Raw genomic sequence first — 21,767 nt, forward strand, 5'->3', positions numbered from 1 at the left:
GTGCGTCCCCTGCTGCGTCCCCATACTGGTTAGTTGGATGTTTTCGTTATAGCTTTTGTCATGTCAAGTAACATTTGTTAAATCCTTCTTGGCTTATTGAATGTTTTGATTAGGGAGTGATGTTGAATTTTGTCAAATGCCTTTTTTCTGCATCAGTTGAGATGATTATGAGTTTTTGTTCCCTTCTTTCTGTGAATGTGATATATTACATCAATTGATTTTCATATGTTTTAACTACCCTTGCATTCCTAGCATAAATTCTACTTAGTCATGGTCTATAATCCTTTAATATGCTCCCAAATTCAGATTGCTAGTATTTGATTGAGGACTTTTGCATCAGCATTCAGCCGGAGTATCTGTCCATAGTTTTCTTGGACCTGTGTCTGTCTGTGGTATAAGAATAATGCTAGCCTCATAGCACGGGTTAGGAGGTGTTCCTTCCTCTTCCGTTTGTTGGAAGAGTTTGAAAAGGATCAATATTAATTCTAGTCAGAACAATCAGGCATGAAAAAGTAAAAGGTAATTTTCCAGGACTGTGGTAAAAGGTAACACAAGCTGGGTGGCTTGACATGACAGAGATTTATTCTCTCGTAGTTGTGGGGGGCAGCAATCCTTATCAGCTACAAAGGGGGAGAAAATGTTTGTAAATTATATATCTAATAGGTATTTAATATCAGAAACGAAATCAACACACAAAGATCAGTTATATATTTATTAGCTTACAACTCAACAACAGAAAAAACAACAAATTTTAAACTGGGCAAATCTTTAACATTTTAGAGATTTCTCTGAAGGTACACAAATGGCTAAAAAAGCACATGGAAAGATACCTTCATTACTCCCTAGGGAAATGCAAATCAAAAGCACAGTGTCACACCCAAGGGCTGACAAGGGTGTGGAGAAATCAGACCTCCCCCACCCCTGTGCATGGTCGAGGGGAATGTGAAATAATGCAACTGCTGTAGAAAACAGTGTAACAGTTTGGCAGTTCCTTCAAGATGCAAGCATAGAATTATCATACACCATCATTTCGCTCCTAGGTAAATACCCCAAAGAATTAAAAACAAGGCCTCAGATACTTGTGCACCANGCCTGTGTCTGTCTGTGGTATAACAATAATGCTAGCCTCATAGCACGGGTTAGGAGGTGTTCCTTCCTCTTCTGTTTGTTGGAAGAGTTTGAAAAGGATCAATATTAATTCTAGTCAGAACAATCAGGCATGAAAAAGTAAAAGGTAATTTTCCAGGACTGTGGTAAAAGGTAACTCAAGCTGGGTGGCTTGACATGACAGAGATTTATTCTCTCGTAGTTGTGGGGGGCAGCAATCCTTATCAGCTACAAAGGGGGAGAAAATGTTTGTAAATTATATATCTAATAGGTATTTAATATCAGAAGCGAAATCAACACACAAAGATCAGTTATATATTTATTAGCTTACAACTCAACAACAGAAAAAACAACAAATTTTAAACTGGGCAAATCTTTAACATTTTAGAGATTTCTCTGAAGGTACACAAATGGCTAAAAAAGCACATGGAAAGATACCTTCATTACTCCCTAGGGAAATGCAAATCAAAAGCACAGTGTCACACCCAAGGGCTGACAAGGGTGTGGAGAAATCAGACCTCCCCCACCCCTGTGCATGGTCGAGGGGAATGTGAAATAATGCAACTGCCGTAGAAAACAGTGTAACAGTTTGGCAGTTCCTTCAAGATGCAAGCATAGAATTATCATACACCATCATTTCGCTCCTAGGTAAATACCCCAAAGAATTAAAAACAAGGCCTCAGATACTTGTGCACCATTGTTCATAGGAGCATTATTTACAATAGTCAAAAAGTGGAAACAACCCAAGTCTCTGCCAACAGATAAATGAATAAACAAAATGTGGTATATACATACAGTATACAGGATGGGTAAAAAGTAGGTTACCATTGTTAGTACGTGAAACAGAGTTTATTCTTGTATTATTATTTATTCATTACTGCATTATTTGCCATATGAAAAACTAAACCTACTTTTGTTCCACGTTGTATTATTCAGCCATACAAAAGAATGAAGTTCTGATATAGGCTACAACCTGGATGGACCTTGAAAACATTATGCTAAATTGAAATAAGCCCAACACGAAGGACAAGTATTCTATGACCCCACTGATGTGAGAGGTCCAGATTAGGCAAATCCATGGGGATGGAAGTAAGGTAGTACCACTCCGGCTGGAGGAGGGCAGAGTGTGAGGTTTTGCCTAATGGGCACAGAGTTTCTCAATGGGATGGTAAGTTTTGAAAAATAACTAGTGGTGATGGTTGTACAACATTGTGAAGGTACTTAATGCCACTGACTTGTATACCTAACACATGTTTCAATGGAAAATTTTATGTGACATATATATTGTACCTCGATTCTTTAAAAAAATTCCTTGGGCTTCATGCATGTGTTCAGGCTACCCCACTCTACCCAGTTCATCTGAGACTTACAATTTTGGGTCAAATAGTAGTGGAAGCTCTTTCATAAGAGCCATCCTGATCAGTTCTGAACTTTTTCCTCTGTGGGTTTTTTTTTTTAATTCAAAAACAAGCAAACCAAAAAACAGTGATTTCCGAACAAGTAGCAGCTCTTCTTCTAAGGTAAAATCCGTGCGCCGCAGCGGGCAGACTCCTGTCTCAGAGTCAGGGAAGGCTGAGTGGGTGCCACGGAAGAAAGCAGAGGTGCCAGTGCAAGTCAGCACAGTGACAGATTATCTGGGCAAATGTTTATGATGCGTCCGTCAGCCTCGTATTTGGACTTGGGCATTTTTTTTGCAAAGACTAGGCACTGATTATAATTTCTGGTTTCACATTTTCTGGGAAGACCTGATAAAAAAGGTAGACTGAAAATCCAATATATGAAAATATTAAATAGAGTATAACCATTTAATAAAAGAAAAAGTTTCTCAATGTTGAATTTAACAAGGAGCAAAATATCGTTGAACAACTGCAAGAAGGAATGAATTAACCATTTGCCTAGTATATGACACTGTTAAAATCACCCATTTGATATACCAGTTAGGACCAGAGTGTCTTTTGTAATAGAAATGTGGAGGAATTACTTTACACTGGTCAGATGTATTGAATATAGTGTCTAAAATCACATAGAAAATGTAACAAATCTAAGAAATACTGCTTATTCATGAATCTGAATAACTAAAAGACGTATGACACCATTTTTATTATGTATTCATTACCTGTTTCCTGTAATTACAGTTGATTAGCAATTTATTGCTATGAGATGGTTCTTTAGCATTACCATTTTACAAGGCTTTTATGTTTAGCCTAGCTTCCACATTAAATATATCAGAAAGCCTTTGGAATCTGTCATTTCTAATCAAGAGAAAACATTATTTTTCCCCAGAAGAGGACATAAAAGGAAGAATACAAAGATCTTAATTACGGTCCCATGTAGATTCTTCTCTGTGTCAGAGTTAAATCCTAGTAAATGTTTCTTACCAGTTAATCTTTAATTCACCTTACCCAACAGGTTAAATAAAGCAGTGAGCATTTTACAATCAAACATAATCAGAAATGTTGTAAACAAAGGTATGTCAGCATCAAGGAAAGTCAGGTAGTCCCCAGTGAGCGAAGGGGAGAGCGAAGGGGAGAAGGAAGGTGTCACACACATCCGGAATGTGTGTGACCATGACTGCTGCCCGGGCAGTGCAGACCTGCGCCGGTCCAGCTGTCATGAGGCCAGGCCTCGTCTGACAAGGCAAACAAATGTGGACTGAATCTGTTGTTAGGGCTGATGGGAGCAGGGAGACCACTGTGTCAAAACAGGGTAAAGGCAATTCAAGCTTTGTAGCACATTTTAAGTGGAAAATATGGTAAGGTCTCACTCTTGTCTCACTGCAAAGATCTTTTTATAACACACATGAGAAACTATGTCTTCAAGTGCTACACTGACATCAAGTTCCTTTGACATAGAGGGAAATCATGCCTGTGTGATATATACAGAAAGCCTCATAGACAATACCTCTTACGAAACTGAAATGTACTGAATTCATCTCAGAGAGCAAGTGTGTAAAGCTGAGAGGGCACTAACAGTCAGATATCCGTGGGGGAGGCAGATTTAGGCTAGTATCCATGGCATGGATTAAATGAACCCACAAGACAGGGTTCATGAGCAGATTTCTTGAGCAGATTACTCAGATTTAAAGGAAATTTTGATTTTTAACATTAATTAAATATCATGTAGGGCAAATGTGCAGGTTGTTCTCATGCTCATAGCAGCTGGTACTTACACTGCCATACTTGCAACCTAAGGCCAAAGTCTCCTATATCTCGGCTTGGCGAAACATCACCACGAATCCACCTCTTTCCTAGAAGTAAATGACAATGTTTAGCAAGAAGGATGACTTGCACCCTAGCAAGCTTTTATGTGTTATTGCATAATTTTTTTCTCCCCTATGGCATCCATGTCTAAATCTAGTGATAGGTCTCAGACTGAAAAATAGCCAACAACATGGACAAAAACAGACTGAAATTCCAAATGGCGTTTCTCTGCCTTTAGTGAGTCCTTAAGAAAAACTGTAGACATCATCTACCTGTGTTAGCCACTGAGGCTCATAAGATTTTTAAAAATACTTGTCTCTATCTAAGATTATATTTTATGATTACTTGACCACAAAGATGTCTTCCCTGCCAGTGAATCACCTTCATTCCATAGATCATCTCAGAAATTTGAAGCAATCTTTGAACGTTGGTTTGTCTTGTCGGTCCTTTGGAAGATACTAGAAACAGGTGATTTTACCCTGAAAATGTTACATTCTTGGCATCAAATCTTTACTCTTCTGTCATCAAAAGAAATATTTGTCTGAGAACATAAAAGCCTATAGCAAGTAATGTGTGCTGTTATTCTTTCCTTTAAAACGAAACAAAGTTAACCCTTCTAGAAAAAAACAAAACAAAAATAGAAAAGAACAGAACATATATTCCTGATTAGCATTTGATTCAGAAACCTAGACAGGAGACAATTTTTATGGAGTTGCTGTGACTAAACAGTGTGAGTGGCTAATGCTTTGTACACGTGGCATGTAAGGATTAAATTTAAAATGTGGCATCATGTTCAACTGAAAATAATCAGATTTGTAATAAAAAAAAAAGCATGCCATTGGAGCTATTTTTAACAATAAGAAAATACCCAACTGTGTTCATTTACTCTCCCCCAGACACCCAGGTTACCTGGCCTTTGGATTTTAGGTTGGAAGTTATTTGCACTGCAGAGAGATGCGGCTTCCGCCCTCTCGTCCCACCCCCATGACTTCCTGAATTCCTTAACCAAGCCAAACCAAGTTTTATGATATCGTGGTGATCACCGATAGCCATCACCTTTGCCAGTCCCTTTTTCTCTCTAGCCCTGTCTCCTTCCTCTCTTTGCTCCAGCTCTTCCTGCAGCCTTTGGTCTCAGGCAGGGGAGACTATCCTACCTGTGTGTGCTCAGAGGGAACCAAATCACTGAAAGCAGTTTAAACCAGTCAGGCGTGTGTGTTGTCTCGACAGCAAACTTCCCTGGCCCCAGATAGTATCTGCCTCGTTCTTCAGATTAATATGATACTTTTAAGCCACTTTCTATGAGATCTTTTACCTGTCAGAAAATGTATTAGTTGTACCTTTTTAATTGTATCTTCAGCACTGTGATAAAGAATGAGAAGTCAGTCTCCTTTCTGAGTTCCAAATATGCAAGGAATCCCTTCTCGGTCTTGTTAGACCCATAAGCACTGGCTATGGTTAAACCTGGCTTTCTTCCTGGCTTTTTCCTCATCTTCTTGTCAGAAAATGTTTTGGTCTGTGGGTTTATGTCAGATTTTAAGGAAACATTTAACATATTTATGTAACTTGAGCACACCTAGACATCATATGAGGCTTAACAGTAAAATTGTCTTGTGTAACTCTGTATTTGCTAAGTGATAGAGGGTAACTTACTTTCAAAGACCCATAAACTGAAATACAGTCTGTCCCGTAATGTCCCTAGTCTCAGAGTTTTTCAACAGTTATCTGAAATAAAAAGCACGGGGACTTTAAAACACCTAATTCAAACTCTGATTATCTGTTTTTTAAGATGTTTACTAAATGTATTTTGTGCACAAGCAGTTTTTAAAAAACACAGGGGAAGCTCATTTCCAATTTCCTGGAAAAATTGCCAAGTCATCATCTGAATCCCATGCTCTCTGGTACCTATGTTCATGTCCTAGCCTAGGATGAACGTTATCTTGTCTCGTTATGTGTTATTCTACATACCAGCTCTGCCCTCCACAGCCCACCGTTTGATTAATTACTTCTTACCACAGGAATGTTTGTGGCCGAATAAAAACTAACCAGAGTTGCCCTCCCACTTGACCTTGCAGAGGCTGGAACTTGGCTGGATCCCTCATAGCCATAACTGTTTTGAATCTGAATCTTTAGTACATACATTCCTCACAGAACAGAGTACATTGTGTGGAATATGACTAATGGGTTGGACATGGTATAAGTTTACTGTATTCTGTTGTCTAGTGTAAATAGAAGTTAATGGAAGATTATTGCTGAAATTCTAGTCCCAAATATCCCAGGTCAAAGGAAAATATGCAAAGAGCTCTTTAGAGCTCCTAAGACATGACAGAATTTTATCAGAAGGCTTGTCCTCTATATGAGAGCCAGTATACTTTTTTGTTAGAATAAGAACTATTTTCAAACGAATTTTGTGTCATATCTAAAAATGTTTTCTCTTATTTTTTAATGTGAACTTGAATTTCCAGGTAGCCATTTCTGAGAGGACTGTTTGAAAGTATAGCTGTTGTTAAACACTAATTTATGAATCTATAGATAGATTCCAATTGCCGTATGCATAAACACTAGGTCACAATCAACTAGCATAATCTTTAAAATTGAATGAATTACTTTAAAGGAAAACTCTTTAACCTAGAGTTCATCAGAGTTTTAGAAGCTCTTTGAACTAATTGAAATTATATGTAAAGTATTACATAAATTTGCCTTTTCTTGAGAGAGAATACATCTGTAGCTTTCATCCAATTGCCAAAAGTATGGTAAGAGTCACTAGTATAAATCACTGTTCCCTTATAAAGAGTTCACATGAACACTGGTTTGTCCCCATTGGAGACAAATCTTCCTTTTAAGTTTGAATTTATACATTTGCAAGGTGTTGTAAATAGCTTTCCTCTTAAAGAAGGAAAGTAGTTTATAAACTAGTTTACAGTAGGTACTCTGACTCAAGTGCTTGAACTTGTGCGATCTAATGTAATCCTCCCCAAAATGCTTTCAGTGTACCTTTCATGTATATTATTATTACCTATTTAGCAGGTGAAGAAACTGAGGCCAAAAAGCTAAGTAATTTACCCAACATCCCACAGCTAACCAGTGACAGAATCCTGATTTAAACCCTATGCTAACTATAGGCTCCTACACTTTCTTCCACCAGGCTGTTGAGCTGAAATAGTGAATTATCTCACCTTCTTGACTTGTGGCAACAAATTTTATAGAAAAGGGCAGGGAATATAAAACAGAAAACTGTACTTGAATAAGAATTAAATAAAAAAGGAAAAAAAGAAAAGTATTGTTTGCCTTCACGCTTAATTCTGTCTGAAATTCTCTCATCCCATCTACCCACTGTCTCGAGCAAGTCGCTAATATCTCATGCCTAAGTTGGCTGCAACTTTGCATCGTCCCTGCCTGCAGTCCCCTTCCTTCCTCCCGTTGTGGCCCACAGCAGAGTGGACTTTTTGAAATGTAAATCTAACCATTGTCAAAATGCCGGGGTGACTTCCCATTACCTTCAAAATAAAGTTCAAGCCCTAATCATGGTTTGTAGGGCTCTTCCAGACTGTGCTTAGTTTTCCAGGCTCGTCCCTCATTGCTTCTCTCACCCTCTTAGATTCCAGCCATGATTAACTACTTGTAATTTTGTACGTGTTGTCTTTTTATACTTCTCTCTAGTCGGAGCATTCTTCCACTTCTGTTCAACTGGGTAACTCCCATTTGTCTTGAAAGGCTGTTTATATAGCATTTCTTCTTGAGACTGCTTCTTAACTTCTCAAGTCTGGGACTAAGTACTGTTCCCAAGTGCTCCTATAAAATCTTTTACTTACGCTTATAATGTTGTTGGGACCACTATCATGTATGGAGTTTCTGTCTGCATTAGATAAAAAGCCACCCTTCCTTTAGGAACACACAGCACCGTGTAAGGGCACAAAGCTCGGAGAGGATGGGCTACATTTCATGCTCCACTTACCCCTTTTCCAAGCTCTCTTGTACAAAGCACAGTTTACACAGCCATAGTGATGGTTCTGTGTAGCATTCGTCAAATGGCATTGCAATTACCTGGTCACTCATCCGCATCTCCAACTGAACTCCAAGCTCACTAAAGACAGGGACTGTATTTGCATTCGTTGTTGTACCCAGTCCCTAGCATTGTGCCTTTCAAATAGTAAGCACTCCACAACTATTCAATGGTTGATTTAGTGACTAAGGTAATGAATAAACACATGGAAAATAGTCATTTACTGTCAACTATGCATTTACAGAAACTGGTCAAAAGAGGAAGACAAAACATACTAATATCAACTACTAGGTTAATTCAAGACACCAAACGCCGAGTGCCGACATGATGGAGACTGTCATACGGAAACAAATGAGAAGGACATAGGCCCTTTCCCTCGTAACACTTTCAATCTAATGAATACAGTAAGATATGTATACAACTGATTAAAACTCAAAGCACAACGTGACACGTGCTATATGAAATTATAATTAAAGTTCCAGAAAATCATTGAGAATTTCTTTCAGTTAAATGAGGGGTTTCTAAAGCTTCATAGAGAAGGCAATGGCAGACCTAACCCTTAAATTCTGGGTAGAATTTTGTAAGGAAAAGTGCTGGGAAGAGGACCATAGCTATAGTGAGGAGGGAGCATTCCAGGCACAGGAAACAGCACTGGCTGATGGGAAAGCAAGGGCTTCTCCGAAAAGCATTTCAGCTGCAGAGAAGGCTATTTCCAGATGGGGGGAGTCTGCTTATGGACAGCCTTGAAGGCTGTGTTAGGAGTTCACATTTGAGCAATGGGGAGCTATTAAAGGTTTTTAAGAAGGAAAGTGACACAATCAGCTATATTTTAGAAAGTCATTTGGAAAATGACTTTTAAAGTGCCTTCTCTTTCTTTTGCCCTTTATCCCAGTGAAATAGAAAATTTAAAACACCAAGAACTAAAAACCAATATAAGAATTTCACTCTCCCTGTATTTCCAGCCTATTTTAATGTCAGATTCTTCCCAGAGTCTACCTTTATGTTGACCTTCTGTCCCAGCCTGTAATTTCCCAGTATCTAAATAGTTTCTAAGCCCCCAGTGGTCACAAACTCCAGTGGCATTAGGGGAAAGACGACAGAGGGGTTGTGTCTGAGGCTGATAACAAAGCCCTTCCACTTTCAAAAGGATTTTAGGGAAACGGCCTCACTGCTTTATTATGTGACTCAAGGCACCTAATCACACCCTGTCACTATCCTCTCTTACCTTGTTTAACACCAAAGGCGACCTTCTCATTAATCATTCATTTAAATGTAAATAATTGCATGTGTTTGTATAAGGAATAAGCGAGTATAATTCTAAAATAAAGGATTTCATTTGTCCTCAAATGCAAAGAAACTCTAGACCTATTATCATCAGACTATTTGATGATATGTGAAAGTCTCTTACTGATACTCGCAGTACGAGCTTGTAGGCGCTACGTAGTGCTCATACTGGCAGTGGGTAAGCAAGCTTCCTCCTGTGTCCAATGAATTTCGGGCATACCAAGTTTAAAGTGCTAATGTCAGTCAAGCATTGAGAGATTCAGACTAGAATTCAAAGGAGAGTTAAAACTGGATGTATATGTATAGAATCCTTCACTTATGAAATAAACAGTATTCTACAGCACAGAAAAATTATAGGTCTTTCTTATATTTAAATTTAAAAGCTTATAAATGCATTATTCCAGAAAGGAAGACAAAGTCCAGGTGATGGCCTTCACAAGAGAATGGCAAAAGACCATTAAAAGATATTTGTTTCAGTTCATTGTAAAAATCCATTGCCTCCATTGTAACCTAGATAATAAATAAGAGAAATTTGCTTTAGTGTAACTGGTAGAGAAGATTAACAAAGGAAATGGGACGGAAGGAAAATGGAAGGGGAAGGAAAGCACCATTTCTCACCATGTAAGAAAAAAAATCTGTTATTGGACCATCAGCAAAGCCAGCGATGGAGAAGAAGTTGGACTGGGCCTTTGAGGCATATTTGGTTTTCTGGTCATTTCTATTCAAGAAAGTATGCTTTGAAAACTAAATCCTATTTCTTTAATTCTAATGATAATTTGTTAGAATTACATATAACACAGTGAACTAAAAGTAGAGAAATTTATAATTGCACGTGAAAATATTAACTGTTTTTTTTACGTACCTCTTGAGTGATCCACATACCATGAAAAAATTGCAAAACTCATTGAGGGAACAGGGGCTCAGGAGTAAGCGGGGAACCCAAGAGCAGCCAGTGTGCGTTTCACTGCATCCTCTTCAGATCCCCTCAGCTTCCTTCCCTGGAAATGAACTGAGGATGTTGTCTCTCCTCTGGCCGCTCAGTGGACTTCTGCATTAAAATGATGAGCTTTATTATTCTTCATTGCTTCTATATTTATACACTTCATCATCAATACCTTTTACTATAAGTGTGTGTTTGTACAGATGACTTTTAAAAGGCATCATTTTTTAACATCATTTTACTTGCCCTGGCCAGGTAGCTCAGCTGGTTGAACCATCTGGGCACCAAAAGGTTGTGAGTTCAATCCCCAATCAGGGCGTGTACAGGAGGCAACCAATCTGCATTTCTCTTATGTTGATGTCTCTCTGTCTCTCTGTCTCTCTCTCCCCCCTTACTCTCTCTCTAAAATCAATAATCATATCTTTAGGTAAGGATTAAAAAATGTTTTTTCAACTCATAGAAGAGTCGAGTGAAGGGTCTGCTACTAAAGGATAAACTAAAACGTCACTTGACTTTCACCAGAACCAGTTAGATAGTTCCCTCATTATTTGCCCTAAAATCCTTTCGACCTCCATTGGTAGTAACCAGTGCCTACCATAGTGCCTGGCACACCGTGAGTGCTCAAAAACTATTTGTTCAATGAATTAATCAATTACTCAGCAGACAGTAGAGCAAACACTATGTACTGGGCACTGTTCTTGGCATTGTAGAAACAGTAGTAAAACAAAGTCCCTTCTTTCACGGAGATTACAATATATTGGGAGAGACAGTCAGTAAACACATATGTCAAGTGGTTATAAATGCCGAAATGAAAAATAAGGTAGAATGGGGGAAAACAGTACTGGTGGCTTATTTTATTTATGATGTGATCAGAGAAAGCCTTATTCTGAGCAAGATGGAAATCCTCTAGAACATGGGGAACAAAGGGTTTTATGTGATCTGACTTTTGTTTAAGAGAGTCCTTCTGGTTGCCATGGAGAGAAATACTTAAGAGGCAAGGATGGAAGCAATCAGACAAGATGTTATTGCAATAATCTAAATTAGAGCCAATGGTAGCTTATTCTAATAGAGGAGATTAAAGAGGTTGAGAGAGGAGGAGGGGGTTGCAGATTTGCAAATCATGTAAGACCCCATAAACCGTGGTAAAATCTTTAAGATTTTATTCTGAATAAAATAAGAGGCAATCGAAGTGCTTTGGAAAGAGAAGTTGTATAATCTGACTTAACATTTTTAAAGGGTCACTCACACTGTGTGGGGAATCGAGGCAAATGTGGAAGCAGGAAAGACCAGTTAGGATAAGACGTGGAATAACCTAGGTAAGAAATAACGGTTGCTTGGGCTAGTGTGGCAGTAACAGAGGTGGTAAGAAGTGATCAGGTTCTAATTGTGTTTTGAAAGTTATAGATGATATGATACATTAGAGGAAAAAAGAAACCAATGTAAATCCAGTTTTATTGCTGAAACAACTGGAAAAATGGAGTTGTCATTTCCTGAGATGGGGAAGACTTCAGGAGAAGTCTAGAGGTGGGCATAGGGTAGGAATCAAGTGTCCTCTCTTGAAAGTTATGTATATAATTTGACACACAATTTGAAGTTTGAGAAGCTTATTAGATTTGTAAGTGGAGATATTGAGGAAGCAAATAGATTCATGAGCTTAGAGGAAGAGGCTAAAGCCATACATTTAAAGTCATCAATGTATAGATGGGACTTAAAGTCCATAGGACAAGATGGAATCATTTAGGGGATGAATGTATAGGGAAAAGAGATAGCCAGAAGACAGGCATGGTGGGCAGGAGTCAGGAAGATAAGGAAAAGCCCCCAGCAGAGACTGGGAAGACCAGCTGCAAAGGTAGGAGAACTAGGAGAGATTGGTACCCTGAAGGCCAGCTGGAGAGTTGTGAAAAGAGGGAGGTTCGATCAAATGTGTCAGATGATGCTCTTGGGTCAAGTCAGTTCAAATGCAGCCTTAAAATTTTTATTTGTCAGGGTAACATAGTAGAGGTTATTTACTGAGCTTTATAAGTATATTTTGGGTGAATGATGGGGACAAAAGTCTGATTGGAATGGATTTGAGGGAGAATAGACTTCCTGCAAGGAAATGAAGAGACAGCACACAAACCTATAAGTTAGAGACTTGGAAAGCATCGAGTGATTGCTGTGTATGGACCTCGTTTGGCTTCTGAGCAAATAAGCAGATTGTAAATATAAATCAGCGGCTGATGGATGGATGAACAGATAATATTTGTGAAGTAATTGGAAATTTGGACACTGACTGAATATTTAATTATATTAAGGGTTGTTGTTAGTGTTTTCTAGGTGTGATAATGGTACCATAGACATATTTATAAAGTCTGTATTTCAAGGACATGTAATAATGGAGTAAATGAATTTTGGGATTTACACTAAAACAACAAATGTAGTTGAGAGGAGTGGTGGGAGGGATAAAGGAAATAAATTAACTGGCTCTGAGTTGTAATTATTGAAACTGGATGTTAGTTACCATCCTTCTCTATTTTTTACCTGTGTGGTTCAACTTTTTATTTTAATAAAATCAGAATATGCACAGCACATGCAGTGCTAACATCTAGTTGTATGTGTTTATGCATTTTATACATTTTTCTTAATAAAAAGTTAAAGAAAATGGTAAGAGATGAAATAGAGACAGAGACTGTAGGCAACAGAAAATTAAAACAAGAAAACACATTGAGTTAGTGCAGTATGGTTATTTATATATTCCCTTATGTAACACAAACTGTTACATGCTAAAACCTCTTAAGACAAAATCTTAACACTGTCAAATTTCCTAATCTCAAACATTGGTCCCAAGAGTAGAAGCCTAACATACACCATAGCGTGGACTCTGAATTTCCCAGATGCCATTGGAGTAGTTATCCTTAGAATAAACACAGATCAGGAAGTCTGGACCACATATAATGCCTGTTTTGTAAACTCCCATTTTTCTTATCGAATAATTAACCATTTTCAAGTACATAACATCCAGGAATTACCTGTTCTGCTCCTTAGGTGTCGCGGGGGCCCGTGGCAGGGTGTGAGATGGTTACTGACCTTGTGTTCACCTTCTTGGTTTTGCCCTACTGCTGCTTTAACTTCTGTGAGTAAAATAAAAAAGGAAGGTCCTGGCTGGTATAGCTCAGTGGATTGAGCAAGGGCCTGCGAACCACACGATCGTGGTTCGGTTCCCAGTCAGAGCACATGCCTGGGTTGCAGGCCAGTTCCTAGCAGGGGACTCACGAGAGGCAACCATACATTGATATTTCTCTCCTTCTCTCCTTCTCTTCCCCTCTAAAGATAAATAAATAAATAAAATCTAAAAAAAAATAATAAAGGACCAGATAGTAAACATTAAAAAAAAAAGAAAAGAAAGGAAGGCAGCCACCGTTTTATTACTATGAAAACTGGCTCCGCACCTTACATAGGACTCCTGTGGGTGTTACTGAGGTGTAACTGACGTGTAGGTATCCAAGGTGCCCAGCTGTGTTTTGGTGTCTGTATACATTATGAAATGATCACCACAGTCAAGCTAATTAACTACTAACCACCTCAGGGTTACCATTTTCTTAGCAAATTTGAAGTGTACAATATTGTTATACCCACTATATGTAATAACTGCAGTGACCATGCTGTGCACTACATTTCCAGAACATTTTCATTTTGTATAACTGGAACTTCATACCCTTTGGCCAACATCTGCCCACCTCTTCTCCCCACCTCCTTGCTCCTGGTAACCACCATTCTATTCCGTTTCTGTGAGTTGAACTGTACAATAATACAATAATTCCACGTATTAGTGAAATCATACAGCATTTGTTGTCATGTATCTGGCTTATTTCACTTAGCAGCATGTCCTCCAGGTTCACCCACTTTGTCACAAATGGTAGGACTTCCTTTCTAAAGTCAATACTGTTCCACTGTGTGCATGGTGTATGTGTGTGTGTTACATTCTCCTACCCACTACCTGTCAGCGGGCACGGAGGCTGTGTCCATGCCTTGGCTGTTGTGAATAACACTGCAGTGGACTCGGGGTACAGATACCACCTCGGGATCCAGATTCCACTTCCTTTGGAGACAGACGCAGCAGAGGACTGCTGGTTCACATGGTAGTTCTATTTTTAATTTTTTGTGGAACCTCCAAGTGTTTTGTATAGTTGCTGCACAGTTTACTTTCCCACCACAGTGCACAGGGGTTACTTTATGTAGTTGATTTAAGAAACCAAACTTACATAGTGCTCCTAAGAAAATAAACCTCAGAATTATACTTGACTATATAATGGAGGGAAGAGATCAGTAGAGTATTAGATAGATGATCCCTACTTCTTTTCTACTAATCATTGCCATAGATTGGAGTCCCTGAGATGGGAGTTCAAATGATTAAGACCTTTTTCATGGCCCCAGAAACCTTTTAAATAATGAAAACAAGACAGTGCCTGGGTTATATTGGCCCAAGGCCACACTGCACTCTAGATGGAGGTGTCACCCCATCTTCTATCTCTTATTTCAAGTGTGTGTATCTGAGTCACTTGGCCAACTTCTTAGAAATAGATGCATAAGGTTTGTGAAGTATCAGCCTACCCCCAACCGCTCAGTGTGAGAAATGTTCAATGTGCACCATAGTTTTGGTATTTCAGAGGGTCAAGAGGTCACATAAAACTAATATAGCATCAGCCTCACATCCATAAAACCAAGAAAATGAAATTACTACAGCAGCTCATTACAGGTTGATTGCCAGTTCCTTCGTTCAGTTCCATGCTTGACTGACAGCAGTATTTCCGTATGCAAAATTTAGCATTACCTGGGGGAAAGGAGTGGACAAAAAAATGAGAGAAAAAGAATTCATAGATTGAGCTTCACCAGGGTTTTGGCCAACTCATGCCAATTATTCAGTTCCCAACATGAACTTAAAACTCACAAGGCCAAAGGCTCACATCAAGAAAATGAACTGCCCTGGGTTGGGCTTCTGCCAGGAAGCCCAGTTTTCTTAGCTTCCTGCTGCTGCAGAGCCCCCGTCCTAGGACACCCAGGGAGAGACACACAGCACCACCATGGTGTGCTCCTCCCGAACTGTGCTCTCAGCGCTCTGTTTTCTGGCCTCCATTAACCTGCGCTACCCTGTGGCAGATCAAAAATCCCTTTCCTTCACTCACTCTCCTGCTACAGCAGAATGTCCCTTTCTCTGACAGACATGCCAGCCTCTCAGCTCAAGCTAAGAAGCAAGATAAAGAGAGAAAACAAGATGGAGCGGCACCCACGAGAGCCCAGCACTTCTAGACAGTGCTGCTGTGAGGTTTGCCAACCGGACCCCTAAAGGAATTCTACCACCAGCACTACTAACCAGAGGAATGACAAAAATGCAAGAGTTTTACCCTCTCCCCGTGGGCGTACCACCCACAAGGAGTGCGGCTGCCCTGCAGTCTGTGAGCCCCCAAACCCTTTCCCAGCAAGTATCAGATCCTGCCGACTCCATGCGGGGTGTGGCCCTGGGTCTCAGCTGGTTGTGCCATTTGAGGAACCCCATTCTCTCTAAACAGGACTTGGTGTCACCAATTCCAGCCCTGCAAACACGCTCGCCTCTTCACTGCAAAGGAACTTACTCTTCATATCGGGCTGTACCTATAAAAATTGCAGCTTGAAGTCCCAGACACATCTGGCCAGCAGATGAATCCCATCATCTAATGAAATGATTCTCAGTATTCTCATTGCTGGCCATACAATAGAATCACCTAGGGAAGGAAAAATAATAATAAAAGTAAAAAACCTGGGAGCCTGGAGACCCCATCCTAAGAAACTACTCCTTGTCTGGAGTGGCCCTGACCATCACTGTCCCTGCCTGAAAGTGTGCCCAATGATTCTGACGACCTCATAAGTGTCGGTCCAGGGTGATAGCCTGCCACTTCCACCAAGGGCACTGCTCAGTAAGTTTGTGATTTCCGTGTGCTGTCAGGCTTCCCCCAGAGCTGCAGCTTGCAGTCTATACTAGGACCTTAGTCAACCACGTCCAGTGCCCTATGTTCTTACTCACTAAAGCTGCCAAAGCCCTGCCAGGTGGAGAGGAAAAGATGGGCGAAACCCTGAACTCTGCACACCTGGCTCTCCTCTGTTCTGCCACGTACCTTCTCTGTGAATAGTGCGGCTTTTTCACAAGGTGGAAACCACCCTGTACATTCACAGACTGTGCTTCCTCCCTGGCCTGTCAAGCTATAGCCACAGAGAACATGACCTGGTCGGTGCATGTGGCCATCACAACCTGATCACCATTCCCTTCAGGTGTCAATAATGAAAGAGGATGGGGGGCAAACCTCTCCTCTAACCCCTGTTAAATTCAGAAGTCCCATCCAATAATATCAAGTGGCCGTTGCCATCCATACCGCTTGATATTCCTTGCAACTGTCTCCCCCACATTGCAGAAACTGGAACAGCGCCCCGTACTGAGTAGGGGCTCGGTGAAATGTTTGATTGCTAAATGCAAGAACAAATGAATGACTAGATGCAGCAAAGGAGCAGTTTCCACGACGGGAGTGGGAAAGGTGGAGGGGTGGCCTCACTGCTGCGGGCCAGTATTGAACAGCCATCATTGGAACCACAAGCAGGGGGTCAGTCGAGCAGAACTCACCATTTTAACCTGAAAACTCAACGTCTGCCCTTCTTTATTAAGTACAACCTGGCTTCCCCCCGCCCCGCAGGGCACCTAAACTTTTCTTATGTCCTTATAATCCATTTCTAATTTTCTTCTTAGACCCCCAGCACAGCAGCACCCCAGTTGTTCCAAAGTGCTCTGTTCTGCCCGCTTTGCCTTTGCCACTTTCCGGCTCCGCAGCAGCCTGCCGGTCCGCCCCTCCTTACAAGGGCGGCGGGAAGGAACTCTTTCCTGCTCTACAGCACAGTTTAAGGGAGATTAGCTAAATGTACAGTGAGGCCTTTTTTACTTATTTACTGACGTCTGCAGTGTCGGTTTGAAAGTGCCGAACACTTAGACTGCTCATCCACAAAGCCTTTGGAGTGATGATGTGTTTATCTCAGAATTCCGGCCTGAACGGTAATTGAATTGCCGCCTGTGGGAGAACGAAGGCAAGATGCGTCAGTAGTCCTGTGGTGCCAGACACTGTGCAGCCGGCACTCGACCCAGGGCGGATGACCCTGGTGCCCGTGTTCTTGAGGAGAGGGTTTCAAAGAGAAGTGAGAATAGGATGAAGATCAGCTCACATGGGCACTCTAGATCACTTCATATCTTTTGAGGTACGGGTGCACTATTTCTCTTCCACGTTAGTTACTGTTCAGGGTGCCCTCTGTGGCTCTGAAGAGGATCGGATCTGAAATGTGAACAGGCAGTTGCCCCTGTGTGAAGGCACTGCAGAGGGTGATGGAGGAGGCAAGAGGGGCCAGCTGTACTGAGATCCGTTGATGTGAGTTGTTTTGGCTATGGTGGTGTCCCAGTCCCGCACTTGGATATTTGCTAAGACCCCAGTCCAGTGACATCTATTCTGCCCACATGCTGATACTTTTATCCTTTGGCTTAAGACAGTGTTTTTCGAAATACTGTCCATGGACCAACTGCTTTAGAGTCATCTAATGGTGTTTGCTAAAAACAAAACAACACACCACATCCCTGTGCCCCAGCTCAGTACAGCAGAGTCTCTGAGGTCTTGAACTTATCTTGACCAAACCACTCTGCTCAACCCTTTGAACCATGAAGTCCGGACAGCTGGCTGAAGACTTTACCAGCTATTAAGTTTAAAGACTCCCAAGAAGCCATAGCACTGTGAACAGATATTGGTCGTTTTCCTTGGAAGATCTGAGGTCAGGTTATGACAAAGTGGTTAAAAAATGTGTGGGATCAAATATCCAAGTGCAGGACTGGGACACCACCGAGGGGAGGAATGGCCAGAGAGCCAAAAAAACCTTCTTTACTTCCTGTTTTTGCCCCAGGCTATGTGTCATTTGTCATAGCTTAATTCAGTTCACCAAGCATGTAGTGAGCCCTTGTGTGTGCCGGCACTAGGGATAAAGGGAACCAGAACAGCTTCAGGATCCTACGGGAGTTTACAGCTTGGTAGAGGAAGCAGGCCCTCAAACGGGGAGTTTAAATAAATATGGTAAGCCAAATATAGGGATCCGCACATGAAATGTTGGGGGCGGAGAAGAAGAGCTCCTAACTGAGACTTAGCTGCGGGAGAAGGAAGCAGCTGATGAGGGAAGTAAGTAGAAATTAGGCAAGTGGGAGTGTAGGTGGGGTGCTTTTCAAAAGGAAACAAAGGGGGACCAGGAGCTGGTGGGAAGCGGAGCATGTTCCCATCCACGATTGACCTGCACAACCACAGGCTCTGAATCTTAAAGTGGTCCCATCCTTCAGTGATTTACAGGCAGTTCAAACTGCTTTGTCATGAGGTACGAGGAAGGGAAAGATGATCAGTGATCCTGATTGGGCAGACAGGGGCCAAGTCGGGGAGGTATGTCTTCGTCTTGATAACTTTCAAGGTCTTTTTTTGCTAGCCATCTAGAAGGCTTCTTGGATCAGTCCTTCAAATTCATTCCAACCTTTTGGTCTCAAACTCTTCACTGTGGTTGCTCCAAAAACACATTCCAACCAGTTTATAGGCCCCCTCTGGGGCATTGTGCATGGAGTTGCAACAACTAACGAGTTGACAGTAATGGCAAGAATTGTTTAATGCAGACTTGAGAATGTTGTCCCTGGATGCACAGGTGAGAAACAGGAACGCTAACGACCTTTCCAGGGAGACTGAGGGCAGAGGCAGGAGTCATTGTGTGCTGTCCGAGTTGTGTCCACGTGTACCTGTTGCCTCTTCAAGCAAGTTTAGAAGAGAACTAAAGAGATCCATTTACTGCAGAGCAGGAAGAAGTTGTTTGTCAACATACTAATTTATATTCAAAACCAAGTTCATGATTCAGTGACAACTGGCAGCAATAGTATCCTTAAAGTAATTTCCCACAGCTTGAGGAAACACGGTATTGGACAAATACAGACTTTGTATGTTCTCCATAACATTGGCCTCTGTTTTTCAGTTTGCAGCACATCTTGTGAAGATGAAATATCCAAGAATCTGTATTCTGGATGGTGGCATTAATAAGATCAAGCCGACAGGCCTCCTCACAGTGCCATCTCCTCAGATATGAAGAACCGGAAGGATGACCAGCAGAAGGACAGATGTGGCGTCGGCTCCCACGGGCACAGCTCCGCACAGCCTGGCCGCTCTGAGGCAGAGCCGTGCTGCCGCAGCGCTCCTTTTCCGTGATGCTTGGTCGTGAGACGTGCTTTTAAAATCTCATGACCCAAAGGTTCAACTATCAGGCAACAACTTGACTGTACCGGTATTGCCGAAAGAATTTTCTTAACAGTGCAATGAGATCGTGTGTGTTTAGCACATTGTAACAGAAAGCCAGGGGAATTCAGCTGACAAGGCAGATTTAGTATTATGAAGAAATCTCACTTGCACTAAAGAAAGCTGTCTTCCATAGCACCGAACAGACAGTCCTAACAAGGGTATTATTTAGAAATACAGGTCGAATGTAGATGGAAATCATAGTTTCATGATAATGAAAAGTGAAAGGCTATTCATAGTGCATTGCTCAGAACTAACTGCTACGTATGCTAACTCATTTCTGGCCCAGACGAGTTGTGTGTGTGTGTGTGTGTGTGTGTGTGTGTGTGTGTGTGTTTCGAGGGAGAAGAATTTAACCCATTGAACAAAGGAATAACAGTCCACTTCCAGAAAAATGAAAGTATATTAAGTAGAATATTTGTTCAGCGTCTGTATCAGAGAAACCCAAAATAAGAGCAACTCTGCCAAACTAGAAGTTTATTTCTCTCTCAGTTGGCCTAGGGCTAATGCATCGGTTTCACTGTCATTAAGAACTCAGGTGTTTTTCTCATGGCTTCACCACCCTTAACACGTGATTTCTGTCTTGTGGATCAGGATGGCTCCCCATCTCACCCACTTCACACCTGCAGTTTACAAGGAAGGCCTGAAGGAGGAGGGCGTGGGGAAGAAAGGAAGGAAAGAAATGGGGAGGGGGGAAGAAGGAAAGAAGAAAAGATGAAAGAGAAGGGAGGACACACTTCTGTGAGGACAAAATCCAGAAGTTGCACACATTCCTTCTGTCTGCAAACTGGTGGCTAGACCTTCGACATATGGCCTCACCTAGCTCTAAGGAAATCTAGGAGTATCATCTGTGGCTGGGCAGCCATTTGCACAGTATAAAAGCAAAAAACAAAAACAAAAAACCACCCCTATGGGAAGAGAATACATATAGAAGGACAACTAGCAGCCTCTGCCACATTATTCTAAAAAATTAGGTACCACGTTGAATCATAAACATACCACGATTTTATGTACCGTGAAGGAAGAAAAATGTAACCAAATAAACTGACACAACATCAATTGTAAGATGTGTCTCCATTTCAAAAATGTGAAAAAATATGCACCTTAGAATTATCGAAATAGAGTACTTCTTTGACTATCTCTAATTTTATTTTAACTCAGTTGTGTTTGTTCATCTTTAAGTTACATTCTTCTTCAATATTAGGACTACCTAGGTACAACATTTTAATAAGACTCTCAATTCAACGTTCTGAGCTATGGTTTTATTGTTGCTGTTTGTTTGGGGGTTTTGCATCTTTTTTATTGAAATACAATTTACATACCATGAAATTCACCATTTAAAATGTACAGTTAAGGTTTTTTAGTATGCTCACAAAATTGTGCAGTCATCACTAATTCTAGAACATTTTTATTACCCCCAAAAGAAATATTGTACTTATTAGCAGTCATTCCCCCTTAACTTCTCCCAAGGTCTTTGGTTTTTGTACATAGAGTACAATAGGTACCCAGCTCTGTTTTTTGCATGTGGGTATCAAGTTGTCTATGGGCCATGTCATTTTTTTATTGTTCAAGTACAGTTGTCTCCATTTTCACCCCACCATGGCCCCTCACCGGTGCCTCCCACCCTTGAACCCACCCTCTTTGGCTTTGTCCGTGTATCCTGTATATATGTTCTTTAATGGTCCTTCCCCTGTTTTCCCCCATTTTCCCTCTTTCCCCTCCTCTCAGGTTGCTATCAGTTTGTTCTTTATTTCAATGTCTCTGGTTATATTTTTCTTGCTTGTTTGTTTTGTTGATCAGGTTCCACTTAAAGGTGAGATCATATGGTATTTGTCTTTCACCACCTGGATTATTTCATTTAGCATAATGTCATTTTGTTTGTT

General features: G+C 40.9%; 1 protein-coding gene across 1 annotated transcript in view; it reads left to right on the forward strand.

Annotated features, from left to right (window-relative positions):
* Nucleotides 1–20,801, forward strand: part of TBCK (TBC1 domain containing kinase) — a 189,213-nt gene extending 168,412 nt beyond the window's left edge. The window contains exon 26 of the mRNA XM_037031868.1: nt 19,568–20,801. Coding sequence (XP_036887763.1) covers nt 19,568–19,678 — 111 coding nt within the window. The 3' untranslated portion in view covers nt 19,679–20,801. The remainder of the gene's footprint in view (nt 1–19,567) is intronic.
* The last annotated feature ends 966 nt before the right edge of the window (nt 20,802–21,767 follow it).

This window comes from Sturnira hondurensis, unplaced genomic scaffold, assembly GCF_014824575.4.
Source record: "Sturnira hondurensis isolate 20B ecotype Veracruz unplaced genomic scaffold, ASM1482457v3 Scaffold0021214, whole genome shotgun sequence".
In the NCBI taxonomy this organism is placed as follows: Eukaryota; Metazoa; Chordata; class Mammalia; order Chiroptera; family Phyllostomidae; genus Sturnira; species Sturnira hondurensis.